Source organism: Thermobia domestica, chromosome 8, assembly GCF_964235325.1.
Source record: "Thermobia domestica chromosome 8, izTheDome1.hap1.1, whole genome shotgun sequence".
Taxonomy (NCBI): domain Eukaryota; kingdom Metazoa; phylum Arthropoda; class Insecta; order Zygentoma; family Lepismatidae; genus Thermobia; species Thermobia domestica.
Genome location: NC_137461.1, coordinates 290,151,501 through 290,174,281, shown reverse-complemented (window position 1 = coordinate 290,174,281; position 22,781 = coordinate 290,151,501). Strand labels below are relative to the sequence as shown.

The following is a 22,781-nucleotide window of genomic DNA, read 5'->3' as shown; positions in this document are numbered from 1 at the left end:
CACGAGGAATGCTGCTAGTGAATGCTTAGCCCTAGTTAATGAAGTCTAGCACGATCTCCAATCAGTTTCTGGTAAATTCGGACGCTCCGTGGAAAAGAAATTGACGGATATTCTTGCCAGAAACACTACCTACAAACAACTGACGCCATGGAAAAATATCTTTAAGGCTTAGATTTGAACTTACTAGAAAATATACACACTAAACTTGCTCCTCTCTTTAAATATTGTCCAGTAACATCTGTTGATGTTGACTAGGCCATTTTCTGGCTTCACAAACTGACACTAGAAAATATACAAAAACATCTCGTGATATACTAAGTCTAATTAGATGAAGGAGTGAATCCTTAAAAGTGAAAACTTGTCTTTTGTACAGTAGAAACATGTGGACAAGTCAGCTTCGTATCATTTCGTACGAAGTAAATGCACTGAATAAAAACTAGAGATAATGTTCTCAGATTTTTTTTTTTTTTTTTTTTTTTTTTTTTTTTTTTTTTAAATAGAGTATAATCTCTACATATTAAAACAATAAATTGTAAAGAGAAGTCCCTGAGAGGTAAATACACTTTCGATGTTATATTTCACCTACAAAACTTTGTCACAATTTTGCTATATGTTTGAAAATGCTCTCTTTTACTCCATTGTTAGTGCATATTAAGTGCATATTTTAACACATTTAACAGCTTAATTGCATGGATATTTCATGAATTTTAAGTACATAAAAATCCGATGTCTGATCAGAAAGCAACAAACCAAGAAATGCACTGTGTAGTGACTTTTAGTACTCTTATGTTCTGGCTATCCTGAAAAGTAATGCAGAAAACCACTCATACCTTCTTTCCCGACAACTTCTTCAACCAACAGCAGCATATAAACGTAACAACAGTGCCTCTATAAAACAAACGCACGAACTCATCAGATAGGTTATACCAACATTACAGTCTTACAAGGCCCACTCGCCATTCGAATAAGAGAAAAATACCGATATGATGAAAATATCAAACCTAGCTATTAAGATCAGAGTATAAAATGCTACCTTTCGTTTCAGTTCTTCCTTCAGCATTTGTATTTCAGCTTCCTGTTGTTTAATATGGTTTACAAGTTCTTCGTTGTCAGCATGAGAAGGAATTTCCAATTCAGACTTTCTCAAATTCTGCAAATAAAAGTAAATTTTCATATGAAATATTGTATAAATTAAGTGGCATTATTTGGTAGAAAACAGAAACTTTATTTTCTTATATGCTCCTCCAGAAACCTAAATTAAACTGAATTAACCTTGTCTATACTCTTAACACTTTTAGTCCCAAAGTATTTAATTGCATAATAACTAAAAAGCTCCGCAGTTTTCAATGTTCTTGAACGAAGTGAAAATATTTTGTTTAATTTCAATGTAAAAGTTCTAATACATCAAAATAAAGATAACTTCTTCAGCTTTACGAATATTATTTTACCAAGTTAGTGCTTCATTATGCTATCGGTTTGAAAATGAATAATGTTTTTACAGCAGAAACGTCCCTATTTCTAGTTTTACACAAAGCGGGCCTTTGTGTGCGATACAACTTGAACCATTCTGGCACGCGGAGACGATGTATTCAGAACATCACTATGCTGTGATTTTTCACTTTCTTTCACCGCTTGTCTTATTCCGTTAATTAGAACACAGTTTTACACATCATAACTGGCGGACATTCACATTTTTGTATTCGGGATACGGGGAACATTTGGTTAGGAAAGGGAAGGATGCCACAGACCGGTTTTACGGGACAGGTTGTGCCCACCAGAATATTTGAAACATATAATTTGTCACTGGAAATTACCAGGCGCGCAACCAGAAAGTTTTGTTGGGAGGGGTTCAAAGTTTTTTTTTTGGGGGGGGGAATGATCTAATACTACAAGACACTACATTTATGTAGCATTTAACAAGGTTACTTCTACATCCGAAAAGACGATAAATAAGTGTTAAGTACCGCCGCCAATATTCTCAGAAAGGTATGATAGAGTTAGATTGCTTTTAAAGAAAGAAAAAAAATAGTACAGATGAAATGTTAAGATCAAATTTTTAAGGTATATCTATCATTTATCTGCTAAACATGTACAGTTTTATTAAGAAAAATGTATAAATATGTTTCAAGTTTCGAAGTTTTGTTTCGAGGAAGATCCAAACTTTTAGTATCAACTACAACGTACAAGCGAAAGAATACTGAGATCATTCTATCTTTAATAATGTCACAGTATAACACATAAGCAGTAAACTACGTATGTAATGACAATTTCATTCTTCAAAATTAAAAGTGCCTTACCTCAATTTGTTGTTGAAACTTTCTGACTAGTTGATCAACTTCTTGTTTGTGCTTTGATTCCATTTCTTGCTGCAATAATCTCATTCTGTTGTCCAAATTATAATCTATCTTAAATTCATTTTGAATTGGCAAATCAATCTTGTTTTTAGGTTCAATAGGTTGTCCTGATTCACTAGTCTGAAGAAGTCTATTCTGGAAAGATCAAAATACCATTTTTTCACTTCCTCTGTAGTGTGTTTCTAGCAGGGTTGGCAAAAACTGTAGTTTTTATTGAAAAAACAAAAAAAGTTTTTTTTTTTTTTTTTGTTTAAACCAGGTTTTTTGGTTTAAATAATTTGCTCTATGTATTTATATCACCTATTGACAGAAATAAGTTTGTTTCGCCTTGGTGTCATTACACAACAACCAGGTTATGCTGGAAGGGGTTACATAAGCTTAAAGCGGAATCCAAACCGTTTCTCGGCTTATATCCGAGAGAAATTGTCCTTTATTTCAACTCGAAACCGGGACAAATTGGCCACAAATGCGATACGTCTGCCGACTCACGAAGGACTCCTGATAAAAAATACGTTGTACTGATCTTTACATACTTGTTAATATAACTGTCAACAGTCATTCCAGAAGGATGAAAAGATAAACAATTGCACAAGTGAAACCATTATACAGAATTACATATGGACAATTTCAAAATACTACAGAGTACAGAATAATTAATTTAGTCCAAGTTAGTTCACTATAACTTTTATTAGTCCAAGTTAGAGAAATAAAACGACTTACTTTGCAGATCAGTAAGAAAAGTGAATAAAGATATATGCATTTTTTGAGTCCACTGTGGCTCTGAACCATTTATACATAAATAGATACAAAAGATACCTCTGATTTCAATAAATGCCTCTCGTGGGGTTTGTATGATCCTCCTCCCAAAATAGTACGGCATTTCGATGTATTCTATTAATAATAAACATGATTAAAACGAAACAGTATTTAGAATTTCCCTTTGATTGCAATTGCATAACAATAATAACAAACTATTAAAAAAATCACAAAAGAAACATTCATAAACTTTTTTTTTTTTTAAAAAAAAAAGTTGCTTTTGTAGTATAATCTCTTTGAGTAATGATTGGGGAATTTAGGTCTGAATATAATACGAATAATATACGGGAGTGAAACATAATAACCCACAAATGTGTGTTCATCAAGATTTACGAACATTTTTCGTTTTTTGGTTTAAACCAGTTTTTTTTTTTTTTTTTTTTTTTTTTTTTTTTTTTTTTTTTTTTTTTAACAGCTGGTTTAAATTAAGGTTAAAACCATGGTTTAAACTATCTTGGTTTAAACCAGCCAACCCTGGTTTCTAGACAAGACAATCTTTCATCTGACCTAAATCCAGCGTCTCTTAAAACACTGCATACCTTCCATAATTATTTTTGAGAACAAACACTCCACTACTCAACATTTTGATTATCGTAACTTTTACTACTTTGAACGGAGCACATAGCTTCTTGCTTTAGAAAATAATCTTTCCTCTTTATCGAACAAAATTATTAAACTGCAATCGCAGTGTTACGTAAGAAAAATGATTGAGATTAACTTAAATAACATTGTGTGCGTATACGTTTATTGGATTTCACAGAATAAATTTCTGAAATCGAGTCCATCATTTTGACTTACCCTGTAAATTGTCCTTGTTACTACAGGCTTTAAGAAAAATCAAATAAAGACAAAAAAAAAAAAAAAAAAAAAAAAACTATGTGTAATTACAAGTAACTAGAATGCTTACCTTACACGCCTCACACTCTACTGGCGCTTCTAACTCTGCGTGAGGTCTTTTCTCCACATTTTCCAGTCTTTCTTTTAATTCTTCCAGTTGATGTTCCAAAGATTCCGCCTTTTTCTGGAATTCCGAGCTCTCAGTAGAGTTTTTTGCATTGAGAGACGCTTGAATGCTCGGGTCGTGGCCATGAGTTTGTAAAGGAAGATCAGGATGCCGTCTTAAATGATGAGCCTGGAGATACGCAGTTCCAATAAAGGCTTTTGTGCAATACAGACACTGAAAAGGTAGGAGGGAGATTACTTACTAACAGGCATAGAAAGGGACAATAAAAGTGAAATAATTAACTTTTGGAAAACTTATTCTGAGGAATGAATGCAGTGATTTAGTATTATATCTCAGAATTCTTTAGATTATTACCTAAATTTATAATTCTGAAAAATCAGTAATCGAAAACATCTGCTGATATTAAAGCAACTGTTTATTATTAACAACATTTTTATGAATTCCGTCTACGATTGTGCATGATTGGTTTCCTGTCCAATCAAGGATATTGTGCATGATTGGTTTCCGTCTACGATTGTGCATGGTTGGTTTCCTGCCTAATCAAGGATAATGTGCATGATTGGATTCCGTCTACGATTGTGCATGGTTGGTTTCCTGTCCAACCAAGGATATTAAAGTTTATTTTCTGAACATTATGGGAATACATCACTTGCTCAAGATTGTTTTTACCACAGTGTTTGTAACATTTTTTTTTAACATTACTTTACCTTTGGATTCTTGCAATAGATTATATTTATCGAGCATCCGTAAGTTAGAGGTTAGCGTTCTTGTTTCTCAATCTGGATGTTCGGAGTTCGAATCCGGTGACCAGCCATCTCAAAGTTTATACCACGGTTTTTCTTAGTTTCACCAGGCGAATACTGAAACGGTACCTTTACTATGGAACTTGACTAACTTCTTTTCCTATTGTTGATTCATAACAAATCCAGTAGTGTAAAATCGGTCTTGCGGACTGTACCTAGAACTTCGTTTCAAAAAAATAAATAATACGGGGTTCGTTTTATTCTCATGTAACGTAAGAACAAAATAGTGAACATAGCATCACCTATTGTCTTCTTGGTAATACATTTCCCCACTACAACATTCAAGGTACGGAACTTCGGTTTACTTGTTCTTTATAAATATCCTGCTCTTTGGTTGAACTTAAGCGTATCCTTTAGCAGTGAAGCTATACTAAGGTGTGGATCCACAGCTTAACATAGGTTCTGGACCACATGAACTCCTACTGAGAATCGAAATCAGCCATCTCAAAGACTAACTTATCATCGAAATTGGATCTCTCTTACCGAAAGCGAGTACGCTAACCAGATAGCCATGAGGGACCTCATATGAGTAGCCTGTATAATGACAAGAATTCCTGCTTGTGAAAAGCGCATAAAACAGACCAAAATGATTGAATTCTTAACGGCAGATAAAGTAAATCCTGGTGAAATTCATTAAAATGATTGAGTTTTTTAACGGTGAAGAAAGTAAATTTTAGTGAAATTAATCAAAATAATTGAATTTTTGACGGCGGAGACAGCAAATTCTAATGAAATTCACCAAAATGATTGAATTTTTAACGGTGGAGAAAGTAAATTCTAGAGAAATTCACCAAAATAATTGAGTTTTTAACAACGGAGAAAATAAATCCTAGTGAAATTCATCAAAACGATTGAAATTTTAATAGCGGAGACAGTAAATCATAGTGAAATTCATCAAAATGATTTAATTTTCAACAGCGGGTACAGTATTCTACTAAATTTCATTAAAGTAATTAAATTTTTAACACCGAAGAAAGTAAATCTTAGTGAAGTTACTCAAAATAATTCAGTTTTTAACGGCGGATAAAGTAATTTCTAGTAAAATTCATCACTGTTTTTAGAAACTGTTTTTTGTGAGACAACTGTGGACCGAAGAACAGTGAATAGATGAGCAGAAAAACTGCGTACAATGGAAAAGGACCTGATATTTTAGGATAAACCTAAAGTGATCTTTGAGGATAAACCTCGGAGTGATCGATCAGTGATCATAATAGCAGAAACACTAAAAGTGCAGCAATCAATTGTAAACAATACAGAAGTAATGAATCAATCCTTTTTTTACTTCCTCAATGGAGGAGCTGCTTACCTTATAGATACCCGAGTTCTGACCATAGCCGTTGAGATTCGTCACCAACTTATGGTGTTCTGTATTTCTCCTGATCTCCTTTCTGAGTTTCTTTAGAAGGTCGTTCTTCTTGGTAACTTCCTCTCTTAGTTTATCATTCTCCTAAAAAAAGTTTAAAAAAGATTTATTCAATTTACAACAGAAAAGTATTTATTTCTGTAGTGTAACATGAATTCCCATTAAAATTAGACACGTCCGTTGCCGAGTATGAATACTCACACAAATAATTGTGTATATATGGCGAAAGTGCAAACACTCGTATCTCTACTTTTTATGGAATTTCAGAATTTGGTTGCATTCAATTCTCCACATGTGAATCTACATGTGTGCAAAAGCTCGTAAACGAAAACCCAATAAAAAACGTGAAAAATTAACTTTTAAAATCTCGTATCCCAAATAAGATAATCTAAAAGCAGAAGGCTTTTGTTGTTCTAATGAAAAATTTGGTTTTGATGAGTTACGAGGTTTTGCACTTTCGCCGTTGAGTGATAATGAATTCTGTGGTTTAATTATTATTACGTTTGAATATTTTTATATAAAAAGACTAAATACTAATATTCACTGCGCAAACTCATCAAGTCCTTAAGTAGAACTGTCGCAAATTATTCTTCAAATTACAAAATCATTACCCATTAAACAGAAGCAGTAGAACACTAGGGGAAGGCGTTGTACCTGTGAACACTTTTAGAGTTTTCGAAATTTTGGTGCTAATACTCAGCACTTTTCCCCCAATTTTTTCGTATATTTGAAAAAATGAAATGAAATTTTTGAGTTTTACGTCCCACGGTTATGCCGGTTAGGCTAAAGGAGACGGTGATGATAAGACATGAATGAAATGGTGGAATGAAGAAAGTGGGAGGAAACGGGAGAACCCCGAGAAAACCCACGCACACGGTGTTTGTCCACCACAAAGTTCACTTGGCGGGAGCAGGGTTTGATTTCGTATATTTGAAATGCCATCTCTTTGCTATCAGATAAGATGATTTTTAAACGTGTTACATAATTACAGTAGCTTTTATAGGATATAATAAGAAAGCATCCGTTTTGTTCACAGGTAAATTATGGACATGTACCATTGAACAGACCCTCTTGTACCTTTGAACAAAGTGATAATTACAATGTTTCTGAGGCAATAATATGGAAGGAAGCCACAAATTTTACTAGTTATAAATTGCAATAAAAGGTTTAGCTATAAAAAGTTCCCCAGAATTGAAATTCTATTAATTAAATTAAAAATTGAAGAGAAGTTCTAACAAAAACTTGTGAACAATAATGTTGAGCATATACAACATAACCTTATATGTCATGCAATAAGCGAATATTTAGAAACTACTTAAAATCATGATTAATAACTTTATATCCTAACCTAACCTATATAAAATATATAAATTGTTTTAACTGCTTACATTGTGTAGCTTTCAACAGTATTAGTTATCGTTCAAAGGTACACGATGCATTAATGTTCATAGGTACAAGAGGGTCACCATTACGAAAAGAAGTTCTCCACTAGCTTAAATATTGAACAGAAGTTAAAACTAAAAATATTACTGTATTCACCAATGATTCTACCCCAAGTTTGGACAAATAAATATCACAAGTCGCGAAAACCGAAGAGCAAAAATTCAAAAGGTAACTACAAAAAATCTTCGTTTTGAGGGTGAAAAAATTAAAAGGATCATTCCTTGGCACAATACTCATTCAACAACAGCCAGACGCATTTGTAGTGCTTTTCTTCATTTACTCTTTCAAACGAATTTTAATCACTGCACCTAGATAGCTCTGAATTCGAGAAAAGCACAAGTGTTCAAAGGTACAACGCCTTCCCCTAATAGTCTTATTCATTGAATAACAAAAGTTTCTTGTTGTATTCTGTACCAGAATAAGTTGTATATAATTCAATTAAATATAAAATTGTCTGCTTACCCGGATATCCATAGTATTGGCTAGTTCACAGAATTTAACAGAAATTACAAATACTTCCCTGAATATCTTCCACATGAATTTAAAAAGCAAGGAGGTGTTGCCTTAACTTCAATATTAGAATTACTATTTTGTAAATGGTAACTTTACAATACAATTTTCTAAACACCACAAATATGAAGTTAACACAGACTGAACTGTTACTTAAGAGCCTGCCTTACTAAAAATAATACAAAATTTCCCATTTTTCTTTTGCTTATTTATTCATAAGTGAGAGGAGATAATAAAATGCAACTTACTACAATCATAGATAATGTTATTCTACAACAGAAAATATGAACCTCAAGAATTTTCAGTGTTGCCATCCACAGAAATTACAATGTTGCTAGAATTACAATTCCCCTAAAATCTAAGTTAAGGCTGCGACTAGGGGAACGAACTCCACTGCGTTTGATAATGTATAATGTTGTTTTGGTTTGCTGTGAACTACTTTTTAAATAAGAGCTGTATTTTGTTTGTAATAAAAAAAATAGTTTTAACATACAGTTACTAAAATTAAATAATAACGTTACTTAAAAAGTAGTTCCCAGCAAACCAAAACAACACGGTATGTAATCAAATGCAGTCGAGTTCGTTCCTCTAGTCGCTGTTTTAACTTAGATTTTAGGGGAATTGTTATTCTGGCAACACTGTAATTTCTATGGATGGCAACACTGAAAATTCTTCAGGGCCATATTTTCTGTTGTAGAATAACATTATCTATGATTGTAGTAAGTTGCATTTTATTATCTCCTCTCGCTTATGAATAAGCAAGCAAAAGACAAATGGTAAATTTTGTAAATTTTTAGTAAGGCAGGCTCTTAATATTAGTATTTCAGACGAAGAAATTTACTCAAAATTATTCGACTATTTTAACTGAACCAGCTTTCACGTCAGAAACCAGCCTCATAGAGAAGTACCATACCTTCACCTCCGTTATTCTATCGACATCTATCTTTCCAGTCTAATGTCTCAGAACACGTAAGTTTTAATAGTTACACAAAATCTCGCTATAAACTTTGGGCGCTAGTAGTAACTATTTTTTTTCTTCAATTTTTTAAAAGAAGAAAAAACTGTATTCTTTAACATGTTACAAGTTACTTTAAAATGTCACTAAACTACGAAGTACTCGTGAAATTCGTACTACTAAATAACCTTTAACACTCCTGGATATATTTAATTGAACTTATAACCATGGCTGTAATGGGAGTATACGGCGTATACCCACCTGATATTTTTATTCTCAAGTGTATATTCACCTTATATTTACGAAAGAACGAGTGTATATGGGAGTAAGTATAAGACTGAGCGTATACCAACCAAAAGTTCTAGCCTAACATCACTGCCTATAACTTACTATGTCCGTCTAGAATTTTCCTACACTGTTATGACAAAATCGCATGCTTCATCGGTAAATCAGGGTTCTTTACTAGAAAATCATTTCACATCACAAAATGACATGTCACCTTGTATTTTCTGTACTTACAGAATGAATCAAGGATAAGAACACAACTCTAATAAGCAGAAATATTTATCAAAAACTCGTGATGTAGAATACGTTTATTTTATTTATTTATTTATTTATTTTGAGTACTCCTCTTTGAGATTCACTACGTGGATTTGAAGTATTTGGCCCGTAAATAGATTTTGGTTTTCTCAGTACAGATATGCAATATTACACGCCTTTGTCCAGTTGCAATCAATAAAATGCTAGAAAACTTGAGGAAGAGTCGTGAAGAATATGGAATGAAAATAAATGTTAGAAAGACAAAAGCCATGGTGACTGGAACGAAGTGATCGGTGTCAAATGTAGAAGTAGGATCTGAGAAAGTAGAAGAGATGATTAGTTTTCGATATCTGGGTAGTATTATTAGTGATGATCTGAAGTGCGAATGTGAAATAAAATGCGCATGTACCAATATGGATGACCACGTCCTGTTTGGTAGGTGGTCATCCACATCCACCTACCCGCCATTGGGTACAGAAGCCATCGGCCCACGCGAGTACCCCTTCTAACCTTATAACACAGAAAACAACGTCTAGTATGGGCAAAGAAACACCGCCACTACACTGTGGAAATGTGGAAAAAGGCCGCCTGGACACATGAGTCACGTTTCACATTGGTACATGCCGATAGACGGGTATGGATGCGTCGCCAACCACACGAGGCAATGGATCCATCTTGCCAGCAGGGACCTGTGCAGACCGATGGTGGTGGTGTTCTCATCTGGGGCATGTTTACGTGAACTGAAATGGGTCCTCTAACACGTGTGACACGGTCCCTCACAGGTGAACGCTACCGCCATCTTCTGGATGACCATGTCTTGTCATTTGCTCGACTGCAACGTCCGGATGGTGACCTTATTTTTCAGCAGGACAATGCGCCAGTCCACCGCTCTAGGATGGCAGCAGACTGGTTTGATGAGCACTCCTCTGATTTGGCACCATTTCCTTGGCCATCACGGTCACTAGACCTCAATCTCATCGAACACATCTGGGACGCCATGGAATGATACCTTCGGGCTGTGAACTCTATTCCGACCAACTTGCGGGCTCTGTGGGAGACTTTGCAGCAGATATGGGTAGAGATCCAACAACAACACTTCAGGCGCCTCGTTGAATCATTGCCGCGGCGGGTAGCCGCCGTTATCAGAGCGTGAAAGATGCTGCTGCACGATATTAGGTAGATGTCTCTAATTCAACTGGTTATCAGTATATATATATATATATATATATATATATATATATATATATATATATATATATATATATATATATATAAAATCATCCCGTCTTTCTTACCCTCAGAGCATGAATGTGGGACGTTAAAGTAAACTTTAAAAAAAGTCACTGATGTATACACAATCCCGGTAGTTCTCGACTTTAAGAGATAGGGAGAAGTGGTGTCTAGAACCAACCCCTTATGTAAACTCCAAGTTAGTAACGTTACAATTTGATCAACAGAGAAAGTTTTCAAAGTAAATAACGTTTAAAGTATTACCTCCAAAGTCGCTTTGAGCTTTTCTTCCGCATCATACTTTTGATATGCGAGGCACTCTTGACAAAACACTAAATACTGAATAATCAGCTGTGCAAGCTTAAAAACTTTCACGAAGTTTTCGTCCAATATCTTCAGATCATATTCAAGATCTAAATTGCAAAACACTACGTTCTCAATATTATCCTGTAATGTAACAAAATCTGTCTCCTGGATCACTCGATCAATATCAATGGTAGCTGAAAAGCAAAATAAGAAAACAAGGTTAAGAGAAATCAAGCTATTTGTAACATTATGCATAAGACAAAGACTATAAATATCATCTGAGATATCTTTATATTTTCTCTCATTTCTTAATATTAATATAGTAAACCCACCATTTGACAGACTGATTGGGACAAAAGAATCCCCATAAAAAAGACGTCTCATATAGCCTCAGTTCTGAAAGGGACGCTAAACTGAAATCAACAACTCAACTTAACTCAACAAACTACTGCTGTTAAAGTTATTCGAATATTCGTACATTCGTTTTCAATATTTGAACAATTTTTCGAATAATTATTAAGGTATCCGAATAATGCTACAAAAATGAAATGAAATTTTTAAGTTTTACGTCCCACATTTATGCCGGTTCGGCTAAAGGAGACGGTGATGATGAGAGATGAGTCAAATGGTGGAATGAAGAAAGTGGGAGGAGGAAACTGGAGAACCCCGAGAAAACCCACGAGCACGGTGTTTGTCCACCACAAAGTCCACACGGCGCGAGCTGGGATCGAACCAGGGACCCCAAGCACCGGAGGTGAATGCTCTACCACTGAGCCACCGCGCCCCAGAATAATGCTACATTTCTCAAACTAGTACCAAGGGTTTGGTAGCAATGCTTGTATTTCTTATTCCCATATTGTTTCTTTGTTAATGCTTGTAAGTGTACGTTGTTCTTACAGTAAAGGAAAAGAAACACTGAAGTTGAAAGAAACAAAACTAAAGAAACCTCGTAGCATGTAAAGGAAAGTAAAAGAGAAACTATTAACATTTTTTTTAAGTTTCCTTGAAATCCTCGTCTCAGGTTACTTTCCTAGTTCAAAACTTGGAGGTATCATTTACATTTGAAATATTTCACTTCATTTCCCTTTTTTCATTTATTCTTATATATACAGGGTGCTTCAAAACATCGACAACGTTTGGGAGGTGATTCCTGACACCAAGATAAGACAAAAAGTATAAACCAATGTGGGTGAACAAATGCTTCCTTTCGAAGTTATAGGTTGCCGAAAACATGAAAAAATGAATTTTAAAGGTTCATAGCACATAGGTTCATATGGGACCTACTGTAGTTGGGTCAAAACTTCACTTACGAACTAATATGTGCGCTATCCAAAAATGTATGTTTCAGAATCCTAAGGTACTCACGCAACAGTTTTTATAGAAGCAGTTTAGGCATGAGCATAAAATTTGAAGTACTCACCAAGTCCTCACCAACTACCTACTCTAGTATTTGAGCTATGGATCTTTAAAGTTCATTTTTACAGGTTTTTGGCAGCCTATAACTCCGAAAGGAAGCACTTTTCGCCTTATCTTGATGTCAGGAATCACCTCCCAAACGTTGTCGGTGTTGTTCTGAAATACCCTGTATATCGTATGATGAAATCTGGAAATTAGCTTATGCTTACCTATTGCTTTCCAGTCAACATGTCCTGCTTTTTTCTGGAACCTGAAACCACTTTGTTTAAATCCACGAACAGCATTGCGAAAACCTTCAACTGAATCGTATATCGCCATTTTGCTCACCACAATGTCTTCTCATTACGAAGACCAAGATTAATAATACTGTTGTTTTAACCTCGTATAAAACTTCAAGGTATCAAAAATCATTGCTCTGGAGGTATAAAAATAAGCTGTACAACACTACCATCCGTTCAATTGTCAAACATTCATAAGGCACTGCACTAGAAAAGAAAGAAAAAAAATGATAAATTGGATATATTACATTACAAACATGTCCTACTTTTCTACAAGTATTACATGTGAATGAAACCCATTTAACAAAACTCACCCTACCATTAATGAGTTCATTTTTTTTCTTTTTCCAAACATGAAGCTCTCAATTGGAGAAGCGAGCCGTTCAATGTAAGTTATCAAAATAAATAAATAAATCTGTATAGGGGAGGCCAGGGTAATAAGAGACAAAAAAAAAAAAATCTAGCACTTGTATTGAATTCTTGAAGAACTAGAAAAAATGTATGTGATTGTACTAAATAAAATGAAACCTGCTGATGTATTAACACATTTTTCCAGTTGCTTTTTCATGAAAAAAAAAATGTTAAAGTCAGCTCTTATTAACCCTAAGGGGTAATAAGAGACAAGGCTCTCGCTGCTCATGCAAATAGAACAGAAAATTTTAAGAAACATCTTCAGACAATTTTGAACAATTTACTTTTTTCAGGTCTGAAATATGTACATATGTTCCCGAAATATCAAGATTTAACAAATGAAATTCAATAGTCCGTTTGGAAAATTTAGTTGCCTGAGTATTAAATATGAATACCATTAAAACAAAGTACAGTTCAGTTTTACGTAATCTAGATACATCATGGACAAAACTCGCACTACCAAATAAAAAAGAATGTTGACAAGAAATTTTCTGGAGAATGTCGAAGATGAACTTAAAAAGTGCCTAAATTCGTAATAAAGAAAAAACACATTTGAAAAGTAATTTTAGCTAACGTAAATGGATTGAAAAAGCTATTAAATTGTAATCATACAAGAAGAGAACATTAAAAAATGTTGTAAACCTATTGTTGATCAAATTTAATGTAAAATGTAGCCTATGTAAAACTACATTTTCGAAAAATATGTAAGATGAATATTAAATCTTTTACGATGTACAGTCGAACGATCATATGAAAAATGTACAAAATAGTTTGGAAATGTTGTGCTAGCCTGTGTAAACTCCAAGTTTACATTTAAAAACCTCATAAATGTAATTTAAACCTTAGAGTAACATAATTATAGCAGGTACGCCTTATTAATTATCTTAGGGTGGACTACTTAAATAAACATATGAAAAATGTATAGGCTAAAAAGAACTGTTCGCATATAGGCATGCGTTTAACAAATGTTAAGGATAGTCCTACAAAAACCTAGGCCTACCAAAAGAAGAGTCCTTTTTCACTTTGCTATAAACACAACGAATTTTTTGGAACTATCCTCTGCAAATCTAGAATGGCCAATTTCTATTTTCATCCAGTTTGATAGGTCCATAAAACACAAATTTGGATGTCACTGTTTGAATGTCATCATAGGCAGGCCAATTGAAACCACTTAGTTCTTCTTTCCTAAATTTAACCTTGCACAGTCCTTCATCTGGGAAAGCAATAACCCTCCCAATATACCAGTCAAGATCATAGTACACGGCGTAATACATTTCTAAGCAAGATTGTGCTCTGGTTGGATCAATTTCTCCTGGCAAACTTTCACCAGTTGATGATGAAATCAGTTGATCCAAAGCATATTCTCCACTGTCACTATCTATGCACAGACTCTTGACTGGACTGGCAGAGTAGGAATTTTCCTATTTACTTTCTATATACAAAAAACTAGCAGCTTATACTCGTCACATGTGCTAAATGAACATAAAGTTGAACTGGGGTAATAAGAGACAGCTGCCTCTTATTACCCCTTCAAAATTTCTACAAGGGGTAATAAGAGACATGCCCTCAATTGACCTGAAATGCAATGTTTCAGCATTTTCCAAAACTTCACATCAAAGTTCATAATCTTAATAATAAAGTTACATAGCAGTCATTTCTATATTTGTACCTCACTTTTCACAATTACATTTTATTTTAAAACAGTCGCTAACTTTCGTGTTAAGTTCAAAGTGAAAGTATTTTTGCATCGAGTGACAACAATATAAAAACTCATATTAGTTCATAAGTACAAGTGGGGTAGGAAAGTAAACGTATTGACGGCTTCATTACTTACCGGTACTTTTTTTTAAATATAATTTTGATTTGATACTTAGGGTATTTTTTGGCCATGTCTCTTATAACCCCTGTCTCTTATTACCCCGGTCTCCCCTATATAAAAATGAGTCACTATGTTTGTAACTTCGTGCCTCTTAAACAACCTAACCGACCTCGATCAAATTTTCAACGTACATGAAGTTCGGACCTGGGATAGTTTTTATCATTCCACTTTGACGCTGCAACTCACGGAAGCTATTTAAAAATGATGGAAAATTACCGATATTAGTGTCGAATCCATAGTTTTCGGAGTCACTGACACAAACAGTGACACTTCGAATGCATTTAAATCCAATTCATTCCTTTATGTCCGAAATGAAACGTATTTTCCCCGTGCGAAGAACGCGTATTCTGCTAGTAAATAATAAAATAAATAAATTCAATTTTAAAAAATCTCAACCAAAGATTTCCAATACCGGTAATGAAGAAATGGAAGGAATCCTCTTTAGTTTCTTCTTTGAGTTTACAGAAAAAAACATTTTTCGGCTACTACTTTGCTACTCATAAGCACACCAAGAAGTACGTGAACAACTAATAACATAATCCAATTAACGAATGCATTACCTATCACGGAAGTTATTTGCAAAAGTGTGATGACGAAAGTTTAACTTGCTGGCTGCTTGATTTTCACCTTGCCTAAATTTCCTTTTCGGTTTAGTTTTTCAATGCTTAATAGTTTGCATATATATTTTGTGGTGAGTATTGTAGTTGTCTAAAATTAACAAGAGTTCATGCATAACAATTGACTGATGCAGTGGCAAAGGCCAGAAAAATCACTGTTAACTTAAAAGTAATTTATCAATTATAGGTATCGGTTTAAATTTTGAAGATCTCCCACCGAGAATCGACCCCACGACCCCATGTACTAAAGCGCGCGTGAGCCACTAGACTAGCGGAGAGAGCTTTTATTTACCCATAAGAAATCGATTAAACATAAAATATGTTATAAACAAGGTTTCGTTAGTACGTCTAATATTTTACTCGTTGCTATGTTTATAGATAGCCGTGTTCAGGAATTAAGGCAGTTTAGAATGCATGAGGCTCTGACCAGTACTTGCTTTTTTTCCCTGTCTTTAACAGATTCTGGCTAAACGACTTATCTGCCTCAAAATGTCTGTTTGTAAAGAAAACAAACAATTATGCGGTGGTTTAGTTGTAAAACACTCTCCTCTGGTGCGTAAAGTCTGTGGTTCGATCCTAGCTCGCGCCAAGTGAAATTTGTAGTGGACAAACACTGTGCACATGACTTCTCCGATTATCTGCCATTTTCTTCATTCCCGCTATTTCCTTCATTTTCATAATCACCGTTTCCCTTAGACTCGATGCAAAGCTCTGGGACGTTAAAATAGAAATTTCATTTAATTTCCTGTATCTGCCTAGTGCTTGAGCAGTATGAAAAATTTCTTATGTGTCAAGTCTGAAAAACGTTTTGCTAGAAGAGTGCTTACAAATCCAAATTGATAAGTAAGATGTATTCATGTATTTCTGAGCTTAATATAATCCCAATGTTTGTTGTGTGAACTACTATCCTGTTTAAGTTAACGCTCTTCGTTCTTATTAACAAAATTCCGTACGTAGATCTTTTGATTTGCGCTGTAGTCTTATGAAGCATCTGCACCGTGATAATGTTGTGCTTTGATGTGGATAAAAGTTTCGACATAACTAATCTGATACCACAAGATCATCGTCTTGTAAGCCTTTTAAATGTTTCTTAATCTTAGGTGTTACATTTCTTTTTGTCTTACCTACGAAACTTTGCAGGCATTTGCATATTAGTAAATAAATTCCCGTAAAACTTTGATTGTCTACTTTTTTATTTATTTAAAAAATGAAATGAAATCTAAGTTTTACGTCCCACGTTTATGCCGGTTAGGTTAAAGGAGACGGTGATGATGAGAGATGAGTGAAATGGTGGAATGAAGAAAGTGGGAGAAAACGGGAGAACCCGAGAAAACCCGCGAGCACGGTGTTTGTCCACCACAAAGTCCACACGGCACGAGCTGGGATCGAATCAGGGACCCCAAGCACCGGAGGTGAACGCTCTACCACTGAGCCACCGCGCCCCCATTTTCTTATTTAGTTAGTTAGTTAGGAACTTCTTTAAATTCATAGAAGCTTTAAGAGCTACTTTAAAACACACTTTTTGGAAACCTTCTGAAGTCTATATGATAGACCATAATGAAAAAAATCACTTAATTGACTCATCGTTTTGATTTTTGTTCGTAAATTTTTAATTCCTGTAATTTCTATTTACCCAACGTAAATTTAGGATATCCGTTAAAGAACCCTAATAATCTAATTTACCCTAAGTACTGTAAAATAATCAAATTCGTTCTTCCATTTTATCTTGTGGAAATGATATAGGATTTTAGATTTCTGGGCTTTCGGCATCAATGGCCATGTTAGCCCGTCACGTATGAGGGATGATGTTCCTGGGCGAGCACACTATCCGGGGAAAGGGAAGGAAGGAAGGGGCCTGGGACTTATAAATTAGGTACCACCCCGGCATGTGCCTGGTATGATCAGGAAAACCCAGGGAAACCTGATTCAGGATAGCTTGCTTGAAAAATTTTTTAAACACTTTTTCGACCGAGTGACCCCACCGGAAATCGAATCCGGGACCGCTCACACCGAAGGCGAGAGCGTTAGCATCTACACTACGCGGAGCCACAATATCTTGTGGAGAGATTAACTTATAAACTCTGAGGAAGAAATTAATCAAAACGTTAATCTTAACTTTGAACGGAAGAGTTGGCTTTGAATGTAAAAACTGGCGCAGATAGTTTCCTGAAAATCTTTGTGTTAAATTTATTCACCAACTTGTAAATATTGGTATTTAAAAAATTTAATTCTTATTTTTCTCCAATTTAGTTGTAGGGTTAGTAAGGGTAATTATGAGACACTGTCTATGTAGGATAATTATGAGAAACCCCTCAGTGACCTTCAACCACTGTGGGATAAATACAAATTAAGAGCACAGGTATTTAGTAACATCCTTCACAATCCTCTGCCTACATTTTAAAGTTTCAGTTTACAAAAGTTTGGATGTACCATCTTTTTTAACAAACTCATTCAAAAAAAAAAAAAAAGTTTTGAAATTTGAAATCCTATCATTAACTTTTATATCTACTCGTGCAGTAATATCACTATTGTGAAACCAATGGGTGTGGTGAAATCCTGGTAGGTCAGCACTTATAGGTTAACTTGAATTTGTCCCTTGTGCATTTTTTTCAGAGTTATACATTTTTTGTTGTTGCATCTCATTTTGCTTATATGGAGGGTAATTATAAAACGCATGCTGGAATTTTCTCTGTATCCTAGTATGTTAAGTTTGAAAAAAGCTGTATTTTGTAGTTTAGGTAGTCCTATAACCTTGTTTCTTAGTAACCTTCAAAATTGTAGACCTACATTATTTGTTGAAGATAGCCTAGGCTGCATATCAATATACTAAAACATAAAGAAATAGAAGTAGTCTAAGTTGTTTTTAGTGAACAGCTTAGAACTTGGTCTAAATTTGGTTCATAAGCCTGCTTTGTAACCTTAAACTATCTAATATAGCCTATTAGCCTACAGGTCTATTACAATCAACTCACAAAAATGTTAAAATAACATCAGTAGCTATTTTTACTTTCTTTCTTAGTTATTTTCTTGTAACGCATCCAAATATTTGTATATTTTTATGTAATAAACACAAAATAACGAAGACTTCTTTGTCTCACATATAAAAAGCTGGGGACAAGAGGTGTCTCATAATTACCCACCCGATGTCTCATAATTACCCTTGCGGAGGGAAATTATGAGACAGCACAAATTTGACGTTTACTCATCAACTTATGAGATGACAGAAAATTTCTGGGCAGCAAATTGTTATTCTATTGGCACCATAAATTGCTGTCGAGATTAACTGCTTTCAGAACTAATATAAGTTGAGTAACGTGGAAAAGTTGTGAAATCTGTCTCATAATTACCCTTACTGGTCCTATATTTGAGTGTGATGAATCTTACTTAGTTTCTAAGTAAGATATTTAGGTCTTTTTCTTCTGTATAGGTAAAGAACGTCTGCATACCTATGACATATTTAAGTTCTTCCCTGTTTAAAAGTGTAGTTTTATCATGATTCTCAACAATATTTCCAACTATCAAAGTTTATAATTCTGAAAGAAAGAAAATATTAAAAATGTAACATTCAGCAACTCGGATAGATAATTCAAGGTACTGCTGCCAGGAAGAAGACGTCACAAGACAAGACATCGAAATCATTGCCCCTTAATAAGCACAATACGCATAAGGTAAAGTACTTTAAGTTAATTTAATATCATTTCCATTAATTAACGTATTTACTGTAAAAGCCAATACCGTGTAACCCTCCGTAAAGGAAGCACTTGCATATAGCACAAAGCTTTTAACAGTTTATAGTATTCTGAATTACATTGACATTAAATAGCGCCAGTCCTATAGTCTTAACACTCAGCGTTAATCGCCTACCATCGCCTTCTACCGCACCCTCAGCTACGCACGCTATCTGGCAGTTTGCAAAGCAATTGCCACCGTGCAAGCAACGCAAGTAAAATGAGAGTTTCCAAGCATTTCATTCACACCAGACAGTATAGTCCAGACTGCCAGTAACTTTAATGAGCCGCTATATTTCATTTCTTAACGTTTGCAGAGATTCGATAAACTTTACATGCGCCAATAGATTACCACCTTTCTATACGTTAGAACGGGTGCTGCCCTATTTTAGATCTGCACAATTTCCAAAATTTACAGAAGAAATGTTGCCTTTTATTTCACAAAAGAAATGTGTAAACAACAATACATGGGACATGGTGCTATCATCTTCAACGTAGTTATTAGTTTACGCGCGTACTCACCGTCGCTGACACGCCTACTTCCTACGGACGCTCTGCTACGCGAGCCCCACTGCTGCATTCCTACCCTCATTGGCTTAGACAGCATTCGTGCTTTTTAGTGGTTCGTGCATTTCGCACAATCGTTTTAATGGCATATCTCTGTACGCGTACTTATATCCATACACTAACTGGTGTATCACCGGACCAACTTTAGGAAATTTATCAGATGAATTGGAATATTTATTTTGGCTTGTGAGATGAAGTGAGTGAATGTTAAGTGAGGGCCATAGTTGAAGTTAAGAAGATGGTGGTGTTGGCTGTTTTCGATTATGTAAGTGGCACTTGTATGTGAAGGCGGAAAGGAATGTTTGGCAGAAAGATAAGGACTGTTTTGAAGTTGACTTCTAACTCAACCTAACCTAACCAACCTAATGTAATGTAGTACATTTTGGTACTTCATTCGATTTTCGAATGTGGTCTTGCGATAGAGCAGAAATGCCCAAGTAAGCCCTCCTAACGTGAATCTGTATCCAGTACTGTAACTCCTTCAAGAAACACTTTCTAAGGTACTAAGACTGAACTGCCAGATCAAAGAAGCGAGTATGCAACTAATTTGTGTAATTTAGTACCCCTTCGTACTCAAGTGGCAAACACGTATGTCCCAGATTACATTCCCAGTACAGTTACTTGCCGGATACAAACTCGAACAATAAATCGGATTCCACTTTCAACAACACTATAGTCTCAATGCTGAAGAAATGGGACGCTATAATTACACCAACAACTTTCCTCTGCAACGTGCCACATATCCCTGAGGCTCCAGCACTCGCTGATAACCACAAGAATCATTTCTTTGTACAAGTACACAGTTAAAAAATGAAAAATTGTTGGTGATGGTCTACTTTTGGCACACCACACGTTACAAAATTTACAGAAAAAATTCAATACTTTGCATGAAAAGTCATATTTATAAAGAACAAATTTTTGGAGGCGAAAGAGTTAAATACAAAGTAATACACCTGCATTTTACGTTTACAAGTGTAGCGTTACTAGTGTAAAATCATTAGAAGTGCTTTGTGATAAAATAAATGGGTGCATATTAAAGATGATTGTATTAGACACTATTTTCCACGGGCGGTGTATTTTTGCACTGCATTCCTCGAGCAAACGGTTCTACCCAATTTGGACACTTTCTTACGTTTTCAGGTTAGGTTAGAGTTTTGTACCTCTTTTAGCAGAGCATGGACTAAATGACGAGACACATTACTACTTGTAGAATGACTTCAGCAGGGCTCACTAAATACAGTGTGGACATATGGCATAAAAACAAACCAACTTGGCTACGTGGCCACTAAGCACGAATGCAATCTAACCGAGCCAGGGCAGCAGATGGTAAACCCAACTGTTTTTAGTACCCTTGATTATACGTATACTCAACGTCGTAGACACGCCCCCTCCCTTCGGACGCACCCCCTAGCTTCACCTTGCCCTGACTCGGTTCGATAGCATTCGTGCTTTTCTGTGGCCATTTAGCACAGGTTGGTTTGTTTTTGCACTAGTTTTGGGACATACATCCGGGCGACATATTTATACGCAAATCGTAAAAGTACTATAATTTTTCAACAATTACTTTTAATGACCACCTTGAATTTTATCAATGCCAAGTGAGATATTTTCATGCCGCCAAAGCAAATCATTTAGGAGACAATAAGAAGAAAATGTGTGAAAGAATTAAAATTTTTCAACAATTGTCTCGAGTAGTGCTAAAAGTAAACCTACACGAAATGGTTGATCGAATGCGTTTTCAACACATGATAAGACCATTTTAAAAAATTAAAAAGCTCAGCCGCAATATGTGAACTGAGGTACCTGCATGATTTTCACGACTTTCATTTATGCATTATACTGTACTGATCAAGCTTGGTACTAATAATGAAATATTTGTAACGAATGAAAACTTCTCGGGAGTACCTTGCACTACGTTTCCTTGTAAATGACCAATAACAGTACTGAAGTATGGCATTTCTCATTTTCATCTTGTTGCATGCTAAATAAACAAAATATATATATATATAAATGCATGTTACCTTTCACTGTTGTAATTTTTACATTTTATAAAAAATAATTACTAAAAATTCAAATCACACTCACTTTTTGTATTAAACATATGTTTGTAAACAAAGAAAAACACAAAGGAATTCCGCAAAAAGTAGTTTTTATGAAGATCCTGAAACGGCAACAGAAAACCAGAATTGCATGTTTTAGTAAATTTGAAAGTAAAACTCTTCTATAACAACATACCACGCCTAACAAAAATATAGAATGAAATATAGGTTTCAACTTCATTGAGGTTATATATAATAATATTAATATATTCAATTAGTACAAATTTTACCGAAACAAGCTAGACTAATGAAACAGTGATAAAAACTAGCCCCGAACGAAAGGAACGGTAAACAAAAGAAATCCTAAAAAGTGTAGGCAAGCCACTATGTGACTAGATTCATAGTCTTAACCTCGGGGTGGTTAGGGGTAAGTGGGGTGTTTGCCCCGGGCGTTGATAGCGAAAGGGCGCTGATCGAGCAAGAAGAAAGAAAAATCTTGGAAATGAGCAAACGATGCGTCGGTCCGAAAAAGTATTGGCACTCTTTCGCTATTGTTTATGCT

General features: G+C 34.9%; 1 protein-coding gene across 7 annotated transcripts in view; it reads right to left on the bottom strand.

Annotated features, from left to right (window-relative positions):
* DZIP1 (DAZ interacting zinc finger protein 1) overlaps positions 1–22,555 on the bottom strand; it is a 91,777-nt gene extending 69,222 nt beyond the window's left edge. Inside the window, exons 1-7 of one of the 7 annotated variants that reach the window (XM_081769980.1) lie at positions 22,416–22,555; positions 12,910–13,185; positions 11,243–11,478; positions 6,244–6,384; positions 4,078–4,347; positions 2,298–2,489; positions 1,034–1,150 (exon numbers count right to left, since the gene is read on the bottom strand). In XM_081769980.1, the coding sequence (XP_081626106.1) occupies positions 1,034–1,150; positions 2,298–2,489; positions 4,078–4,347; positions 6,244–6,384; positions 11,243–11,478; positions 12,910–13,018 (1,065 nt within the window). In that variant the 5' untranslated portion in view covers positions 13,019–13,185; positions 22,416–22,555. The other 6 variants (XM_081769983.1, XM_081769979.1, XM_081769985.1 and 3 more) reach the window with 6 other exon arrangements.
* Between the last annotated feature and the right edge of the window lie 226 nt (positions 22,556–22,781).